The 10,406-nt window shown below is 39.4% G+C and overlaps 1 protein-coding gene across 1 annotated transcript in view; it reads left to right on the forward strand.

Moving 5' to 3' along the window:
* The window catches only part of LOC109930785 (sodium/potassium-transporting ATPase subunit beta-1-interacting protein 3-like), a 179,394-nt gene that overhangs the window by 65,772 nt on the left and 103,216 nt on the right, over window positions 1-10,406 (forward strand). The window contains exons 2-3 of the mRNA XM_020530212.2: window positions 53-190; window positions 5,505-5,585. Coding sequence (XP_020385801.1) covers window positions 53-190; window positions 5,505-5,585 — 219 coding nt within the window. The remainder of the gene's footprint in view (window positions 1-52; window positions 191-5,504; window positions 5,586-10,406) is intronic.

Here is a 10,406-nt window from a genome sequence, read left to right on the forward strand (position 1 = left end):
AAAGAGTGGTTGATATGATTGACTCATTTTTGTTCTTTCATTTCCCTTTAAGCTTGCTGCTTTGGAGAGACAGATCTTTGATTTCTTGGGCTATCAGTGGGCCCCCATTCTAGCAAACTTCTTGCACATCATTGTTGTCATACTTGGCCTTTTTGGTACAATTCAGTACAGACCTCGGTACATTATGGTGGTAAGTAAAGAACTTCCAAATTTTCATGATCATTTGAACTCTAACTAGCCATTGTTATACTGGACAATAACGTGTTTAATCCAAGTGTAGTGTTCTAGGGATTAAATTTTTTATTCATAACCTTAATTTGGAATTCCTACTGCAGAATCACCATCTTCAGCACTTCCAACCCAACAGAATGCTTTGTCTTTTGAAAAAGCATACTGGTATGCAGGTAATGTGTTTCTTATAACTTTTAATGGTTGGAAATTTTGTGCATTCGGATTCCTGATGCATGCCCTCAGGAACAAGCTTTCACTTCTGAGGAATGGTCACCGGACCCGAAATGTTAACTCTGATTTTTTTCTTCACAGATGCTGCCAGACCTGCTGAGCTTTGCCAGCAACTTCTGTTTTTCTTCCACTTTTTGTATCTCTTTCCTCCGTGCCAATAGTTGATGACAATTTATGACAACCTTGTGATTTTATGACCATCAATACAGATATTTGCTTTCTATGGAAAAGTTACACTTGTTAGGTCTCAGTTTGAGTATTGTGTACAGCTGTGGGTACCACATTATGGGAAAGATACTAATGAATTGGAGAGAGTGCAAAAGCAATTGACAAAAATGGTTCCAGAAATGAGTAACTTCAGTTATGAGGATCAATTGAAGAAGTTTGGACAGTTCTCTATGGAGAGAAGAAGGCTAAGAGGAGATTTGACAAAGGTTTTCAAAATCATGAACAGGCTGGATAGGTTACACAGGAAGAAGCAGTTCCCACTCATAAAAGAAAACAAAAGATTGAGAGGGCATATATTTAAAGTGATGTGCAAAATAAACCAGAAGGATGTGACCAAAAACATTTTCACACAGCAAGTATGGAATGCATTGCCTGGAAATGTGGTGGAAGCAGTGCAAAGGAGGCATTCAAAAGGGGCATTGGATGATTATTTGCATAGTAATGGTGTGTGGCGATATGGGGAAAAGTCAGCACATTGGTACTAGGTAATAGAACTGGTGTAGGCATGTTGGGTCAAATGGTCTCCTCTACGCTGTAACAATTCAGTGATTTTGTGAATTGAAGTCAAATCCTCCAGCTGCCGTAGTGGGATTTGATGTGTTCTATCTGCTGTTTAGTCTCTGTCACTGGATTACTAGCTTGATAACATAGCTATAATGCTACCTTGGCATTTCTCAAAGGTTGTTAAATCCATTCTCCTATCACTTCCAGTGCTCTTATAATTTATCCATCTCCCTCACCTCTTTCAGAGGCACTGAAGAACCAGTCCTAGAAAGCATGAACCTCTCGTAATATATTAGAAAGTCATTAATGCCAATTCATTTGTCAGTCGTAATTACATTTTCCACAACTCCCATTTCTGTTAACCCCTCCCCATCTGCTCAATGCTCTGAAACTCCAAAATACTGCTCTCAACAACAAAGGCTCCTCTGTGGTATTCTGTATATGCTGGAAGGGTTACCTCTTTTATTATGTTGCATACTACACACAATCTTCTACCATTATTATTGCCACATTTCAAGACTCACAGAAATCTTCCCTTTGCTACTTCCCATTGCCAACTCTTCCTCCTATTAACCCCATATTCCCTTTCCGTCTCGTTACAATTCTCTCGCTCCCTTCCCATCTCCCTATCTTTCTTTTTTCTGTTTTTCTGTCTTTTCCAGCAGTCTATGCCTGCTTCCCTCCAACCTTGTCTTCCACATTCCAAGTCAGCACCTAAACATGACATATCCACTCTGCAAATCCCAGACCATTGAAGTGGTGAAAAGGCCAGTAGATATGGTGGACAACCATGTCTAATATTCTTACATGTTTATAAACCAGTAGAGCAAGAGGGAAATCTAGGAAATAAAATGCTGAGAGATTTCTGTTGATGTGTTGTCCAGGGTTTTAGTGAGGTACTGAAGTTTTTTGAGAAAATTCCCAATCTGTCTTAATCTTGGGATTGCTGTTTTTAGATGCAGTCTACTACCCATCAGTGGGGCAGAGTAGTGGTGCATCAGAGATTATGCAGAGCAGCAGTTAAATGATTTAAATAGGCTAGACACTTTCTGGACCATTTTCCTGTTGAATGGGGAGTGAGAAGAGGTTGGAAAGCACCAGTAAATGAATCACTATTGTAGTGAACTTCCTGTCTCCTAAATTCTGCAATCTGCATTTTTACAACCTATCATGGGCCTAACGTTCCGGTTTTGTGGAGATCGGTGACTGGGAGGAAATTCCCAAAATCTGCTGGTAACGACATCAGCACTAGGTCACATTGCTGCAAAAAAAAGCAAAAGAACTGTGGATGCTGGAAATCTGAAACAAAAACAAAAATTGCTGGAAAATCTGAACAGGTAAGGCAGCATCTGTGGAGAGAAATCAAAATTAACGTTTCGGGTCCAGTGACTCTTCTTTAGACCCTGCAACAGGAATATAAGAGCAACTTTTTTGTCAAGAGAGTGGTGAGTGCATGGAACTCCTTACAACTGGGAGTAGTGGAACCAAATATAATTTAACTGGAGAATAGATAAAGATATGAGGACAAGGAATTAGAGGATTATTATGCTTACACAGTTAGATCAGAAAAGGTGGGAGGAGGCTCAAGTGGAGTACAAATGCTGTCATGGACCGGTTGTTCTGAGAGGATTATGTGCAACACTATGTAATTTTGTGGAATCGTGAATTAACATGCAAGGTTATTCTCTCCAAGTCGAGGTGAATTTCTCAAATCTGAACACTCCTAACCTGTGATATGACAATGAACTCTGAGCATACTGCTTCACCCTATAGGGGGTGCAGCTCAGGAAATTGTAGACACTCAAATCCTTACCCGCACTTCCACCGGATTTAATAACAGGGTGCCCTTTTGTTAATTGTTGTGACCGTGCTGTCACTTTAAAAAGGGCTATTTTGTCCTGGGTTTTTTGAAGAGAGGTTATAAGGCAGAGGTGCTGCTGTGTCTACTGGAGTCGGCCTAAGCCAATAGTTTAAGAGGACCTTAGGGTTTTTTTTTAAACTGATGTAACAAAGGAAGGGAAGTGGCCAGTTCTCCCAGATCAGGCTTTCTAGTTTTTTAGCTGTATCAGTAGAAACTGATTGAGTCCCAGGAGGGTGGCTAGCTTCAGTAAATGATTCCTAACTGTGACTTTCTTTGATATCTCTCTTCATGTTGTTCCCTCCTGGAGCAGGAAACTGCACATAACAATCTGTGTCTGAATTTACCTTTTGCCAAGGTGTGTGTTTATGGGAGGTTACTATATTGGAACAGTTAATTATTAATAGGTACTGTATCTATTATTCCGTTAAGTTTTCACTAATGGGTTATTCTAAATATCTCTTTCTTTTGTGTGTATTTAAACTATACTGTTTAAATAAATTGTGTTTTGCTTAATGTTGAGTAGTATGACCAGATGCATCGCAACTGGTACTTCACATCCACCTTTAAAGTAAGAAAAAGTTAGGGTTTAGGCTACCTTAAACTATTCTGAGAGGATCTGGTCTGACCCATAGCACTGTATTTTGTGGGGAGGTTAGGGAAATTGAAAATGATTAACGCTCTGGTCTACAAATCCTGTGCCCAAGGGCTTCAGTCAAACTTGGAGACTCTGGTAAAACTCACAAACACGCAGAAAACATAGCATCTGAGCTGTGGATCAGGTCTGTCTATGCCTAGCACATTGTGATATGATTTGTTTTATTATTAATGCAAGTGTTCTACCATCATATTTCTTGGTGTATTTTTACAAAGTGTTTGAATTGTAAAGGATTGGAGGAGTGTTGAGTCAGGGTGAGGAGCACCTCCATGTTCTTAGGTTTAAGAATTCTTCCTCTAGCTCTGGTGTAAAATGCCTTAATAGGCTTCTGTGAAGAAGAGAAGGAAGTTTTCCCAATGACTTGGTCCATAACAATTGCAAACTGAAACCATTAAAAGAAATTAACTATTTGTCTATTTATACAACTTTTATGGGATTTTCCAATGTGTTTGGACCTTCGTGTTTGCTAAGAAGTAACAATAACTATACTTCAAAAGTAATTCCTTGATTGTGAAATGCTTAAATTCTTCTGACAATGTGAAAAGCGCTATATGAATGTGTTACCCTGGTTCTTATCTTATTCCACATAAACCAGAGTTATCATTTTTTATTTCAATTCAGTTTGATTTTCAACATCCATTTATGCAGAAAGAAATTGCATTTTTTTTGTTACGTTTTGCTGGTTTTGCTGAGATTGAAAACTTTAAATCCATTTTAAGAAGTTTTTAAGATCAGCATGAAACTTTATTATCAACCATAATAATGCTATTTTTAAGATTTTAGATTTAGGGGTGCAATACTCCAGCATCCACTCCAATATTGAGAATAGCTGTTTTTGTGCCAATAGGAATGCTGAAAACAAATTGATTTTGACTATGTTTTTAACCCGTAGGCTTTTGCCAAAATAGCCACAGTAAGGGCCAGAACAATACTGATCACCATTTCTAACCAATGAAATTAGTTTCATTGCACAATCAGAAATTTGTGCAGGTTTCCTGACACAATGACTAAGTGTAAAGAAAGTTTACAAATTATGCAACAGAAAAAGAGCACACCAGCATTTATTGTAATGAGCAACGTATCTTATCTTGAAACTAGAAAAGCAGTACTGTTATAAATCATTGAATGATATTATGAACATTTGGAATTAAAGTCTATTTTTGGCTGCTTTTGTTGATGAAAATATAAAAATGCAAGCATTCTACTTATAATGATTGAAAGTGATGTCTTCCATAACAGTTCACAACTTGCAAGGAGGATGATCCAGTGGTATTGTCATTGGATTTGTAATCCAGAGACCCAGGCTAATGCTTTTGGGGACATGGTTTAAACCCCGTTGTGGCAGATGGTGAAATTTGAATTCAATTAATAGGTGTGGTTTTAAAAATTCTGATGGTAACCATGAAACCATTGTGGTTCAGTAATGTTCTTTCGTGAAGGAAAATCTGTCATCCTCAGTTGCCTGGCAATCTACTCTGTTTGATTAGTTATGGACAATAAATTGCTGCAGTGGCCCAAGTCCATAAAAGAAAAAGCAAAAGAGAATTTAAAATTGAATTTTCAACTGTTGTAATTCCAGTTGAACAATGTTGACTTTTATCCAACTCAACATTGCAGTACTAACATTGCAATTATCATATCTTTAAGATCACATAGGATCTCTGTGCATTTGAGTACAATTGAATATTCATTATTTTCATACCCATAAATGCAGTTCAACAATTTGCTTACTGATGTTCATTCATAATTCTGTGTGTGAACATAATGCCAAACTTTGTGCTTTTATTTCTCTAGTATGCATTCTGGACAGCACTGTGGGTCACCTGGAATGTATTCATCATCTGTTTTTATTTGGAAGTAGGAGGTCTTTCGAAGGTAGGTTGCTTACTTAATTCTAGGCTGGAAGTATTTGAAGATTGTAGTTCACTAATAAATTTTGTAAGCAGTTTGTGGCATCATTTGTGGTAAACTTAAATGTAAAAAATTTTGAGTAATATAGTAGGTTGGCACCAACATGTGGTCCTTGCACCATTAGGCTTGGGTTTGAATCTACCACAAACCGACCTTAAGCAATCTTAGATATTAGTGGGGGAAGAAGGGTCTAGGCCCAAAATGTCAGCCTTCCTGCTCCTCTGATGCTGCTTGGCCTGCTGTGTTCATCCAGCTCTACACCTTGTTATCTTAGATATTAGTGGATTTGTTTCTGCAGCTTGAATGTTGGATGACTTCACTTATTTAGTGAAATATCAGTGCAGCTTTTCTCTGAAATTGAAATGGGCTAATGCAAGACTGCTACTCTTAGAAACTGGGATTAAAATATGCATTCACTTATCCTACTATCCCAGTGGAGAGCTTTGTTTGAAGAGGACACTGGTTGAACTCAATATAGTGCTGATTCTCTGTTCTTCCAAGCCTTTGAATGCAGCTAATATGAGATTGGTAAATGTATCTTAAAGTGACTTGTGAAGACAGAGTAGATGGAAGTTTTCACTACATATTAAATCTAACCTGATGATTATTCATACTGACACTTGAATATATTGAATAAATAACCTGTTTTATTGTTAGCTCTCCTGAATAGAGGAAGTAACCAAAATTAATCAATTAGAAATCAAGTTATATTATGTATCCTCTGCTATAATGGAAAAATAAATGATATTCTTCATAATATTGTACACTCATAACTAACCGTGAAAGGAAATTAAGTATATGTTGACCTCAATTAGAGCTTTGTTGATCCTCAGTGAGAAAAGCTTGTGGATTAGGAAATGCTTATGAAATTCTATTTCCTGTCTCTGAAAATCCAGCCAGAAATTATTGACTTTGTGTTTATTTTTGCCATTTATCAGATGCTATTGAAGTATGATGGATGTCACCAGAATTTTTATGCTAGTAGATTACTAGTAATTGCTGGTGAATTCAGGTCTGTTCTTTGCATTTGAAATCTGATTTCAAATTCAATCCAGAAATAGATGATGCAAGTCTTCTCCATCTGCTTATTAGCTTGCATCTAAAATGAGTTAGAGTACTGGGACAGCTGTTCAAAACAGTCCCAAAGTTGTCATTGATCATAATGTCAGATCAAAATGTCATAGACATGGAAGAAATAGGATAGATTCTTAAGATAGAGCAGACCATCTGGTCATGCTCACCATTCTTGATGCCTAAATAATATTCAGAACAAAGTGTTTCATTTTCCAACTAGTCACCTTGAAAAGAAAGCATCAATTTTAGGAATTTTCTTTGACCTCCTCTATTTATATTGTCCTATGTAATTTCTCATTATTTGACATGGAGAAGGAAGCACTTTGCATTTGATTCAAGTCCACATGACGTTATAACCATTATTTTTGTAGTCCAGCCACAAGCTGGTACTAGTAAGGTAATCTGTCCCACATCTTCTGCTGTAAATTCATCCATGAACAGATTAATTTATTTTCAGTTGGATATCCTTTGCCGAGTAGAGAAGCTCCGTATTTACTACGTTGTACCAATTTACAAGTCAGTGTACTCTGCTAATAGCATGTTTTGGTTTTCTGTTTCTGTTCCAACATAGCTGCAGTCTGATAATAAATGCTACTATAGGTAGGTATACTGTACCCTTCTTGTTTAGTGATAAAATATGCTTGAGCAATAGAATGATTATCAAGTAATTAATGTGTAACGTGTTGGTACAGATTAATAGCAAAGAGGTGATTTTATGATCTTGGGTTTGTGCTATGTAATTATGTCCACTTATAAAACGCATCATAAATGTGGATGTCACTTGCCATAATCTTCTGATCATTAGAATGAAAAATTATATGCTCTGAATTGCTGAATTCCTGATATCTACTCTCACTGGGTAACTCTCCATGCTGAGAGCATTAATTCATAAAATTACCATTTTAGTCTTTCACCCAAATGCTTATTTTAGTTAATTGGATGCGAACCTTCCATTAATGCGAATGAAAAGATGAAACCAAAGTTTAATTATATGTTAAGTAAAAGTCATACAATATGCAAAGATGGGGATATTAAATTCCTATTATCAGAAAATGTCAGTGCCACCAGTGTGGTAATCCTACGCTACAAAGATTTCTGAATATAAATGATACAAAACATCCAACCTAAAGAAACAAGCTCTGTGATGTTAAAGCAACAGAAACATTTTTACTGGGTAGGTAAATACTGGCAGCTCTGGCAAAGCATCTATCCTGACAGAGCTATGCTGATGATTTCCATTATTGAAAGAACCCTTGTTATTCTTCATACTTCTGAGGTTCCAGATTCTTTATGCACAATAGCTGGTGAATAAAGATGCCTTTTCAAATAGATTACTGATGCAGAGGAGACCACACTATGAGCATCGATAGCAGTAGCCTAGATTCTGGGAAGTGCAGGGGAAGTATTGCTTCACCTGGGAGCTATGTTTGGGTCCTTGGATACTGGGGAGGGAGGAGGTAAATGGGCAGGTGTTGCACCTTCATCGTTTGCAGGGGAAGGTGCCATGGGGCTTTGGGAAGCGTGTTGGGGTTGGAGGAAGAGTGGGCTAGGGTTTCCTGGAGGGTACAGTCCCTGCAGAAGGCAGACATGGGAGGAGAGGGGAATATGTGTCTTTGGGGTAGCATCTCACTGGAGGTAGCAGAAATGGTGTCTGATGATTGTCTGGATGTGGATGCTGGTGGGATGGTAGGTAAGGACAAGGGGAACCCTATCGCTGTTGCGGGAGGGAAGGGAGGGGGTGAGGGCGGAAGTGCGGGAGATGGGTTGGACCTGGTTCAGGGCCTTGTCGACAACAGTGCTGGGGAATCCTCCGCTGAGGAAGAAGGTGGACATTTCGGAGACTCCCTTGTTGAAGTTGGCCTCATCTGAAGATATGCAACGGAGACAGAGGAACTGAGAGAATGGGATGGATTCTTTACATGAAGCAAGGTGTCAGGATGTATAGTCCAGGTAGCTGTGGGAGTCAGTGGGTTTATAGTGGATATTAGTGGCCAGTCTATCCCCAGAGATGGAAACAGAGATGTTGAGGAAGGGAAGGGAGGAGTGAGATGGACCAGGTGAAAGTGAGGGCAGGGGAAAGTGCAACACCTTCCCATTTACCTCCTCCCTCCCCAGTATCCAAGGGACCTAACATACCTTCCAGGTAAAGCAGCACTTTACCTGCACTTCACACAATCTAGTCTCATCTATCCACTGCTCACAATGTGGTCTCCTTTATATTCGGAGAATGAAGTGTAGACTGGGTGACCACTTTGCAGAACATCTACGTTCTGCTCGCAAAAAAGACCCTGAGCTTCCAGTTGCCTGTCACTTTAAAACACCACCCTGTTCCCTGGCCAACATCTCTGTCTCTGGCTTGCTGCTGTGTTCCAGTGAAGCTCAGCGCAAGCTGGGAGAACAACACCTCATTTTTTGTTTGGGGGACCGGGCAGCCCTCCGGACTCAGTATCGAGTTCAATAATTTTAGGGCCTAAACTCTCCCATGTCCCAGCCCCCTACCCCACACACCAAGCCTTGTTATCACATAGCCTGCCTTTACACACTATCTATTGTCAGTCACTAATAATCCCCATTAACAGCTATTCACCCTCCTAGCCAGATCATTATCAACTCATTTGTCTATCCAACCGCTCTTCTTTCTCGGAGATAGTAGGAACTGCAGATGCTGGAGAATCTGAGATAACAAGGTGTAGAGCTGAATGAAGAAGGGTCTAGGTCTGAAACGTCAGCTTTTCTGCTCCTCTGATGCTGCTTGGCCTGCTGTGTTCATCCAGCTCTACAGCTTGTTATCTCAGCTCTTCTTTCTCTTTGGGCTCTATCCTTTATCCTATTGTTTACTCCCTACCCCATCCCCCTCTCTATTTTCTGCAGAGAAACCAACATTTTCCCAGCTACCATCAATTCTGAGGAAGGGTCACCGGACCCAAAACATTAACTCTGATTTTTTTCTTCACAGATGCTGCCAGACATGCTGAGATTTTCCAGCGACTTCTGTTTTGTTCCTGATTTACAACATCCGCAGTTCTTTTGGTTTTTATCCTGTATTTTGGCATCCTTTCTTTGAGTTTAAATCAATATTGTATTAAATATTCCTTTTTCACAAATTCTATTAGGGTCAGAGAGTTATACAGCATGGAAAGAGAGCGTTTGGTCCAACTCGTCCTTGCCGACCAGACATCCCAATCTGACCTAGTCTCATTTGCCAGCATTTGACTCATATCCCGCCAAACACGTCCTACTCATGTACCCATCCAGATGCCTTTTAAATGTTGTAATTTTACCCACCTCCATCATCTCCATACACGCATCACCCTGTGCATGAAATAGTTGCTGCTTAGGTCCCTTTTAAATCTTTCCCCTCTCACCTTAAACCTATGCCCTCTAATTTTGGACTCCCCTGTGCTGGGGAAAAGACCTTAGCTATTCACCCTATCCATGTCCCTTATGATTTTATAAACCTCTGAAAGGTCATCCCTCAGCCTCTGACACCCAAGGGAAAAAAGCTCCAGCCTATTCAGCCTCTCCCTATAGCTCAAACCCTCTAAACCCAGCAACATCCTTGTAAATCTTTTCTGAACCCTTTCGAGTTTAACAATACCTTTCCTATAGCAGGGACACCAGAATTGAACACAATATTCTAAAAGTGGCCTCACCAATGTTCTGTACAACTGCAACATGATGCCCCAACTCCAATACTCAGAGATAGTAGGA

The sequence above is a fragment of the Rhincodon typus genome, chromosome 19, assembly GCF_021869965.1.
Source record: "Rhincodon typus isolate 14 chromosome 19, sRhiTyp1.1, whole genome shotgun sequence".
NCBI classification, from domain to species: domain Eukaryota; kingdom Metazoa; phylum Chordata; class Chondrichthyes; order Orectolobiformes; family Rhincodontidae; genus Rhincodon; species Rhincodon typus.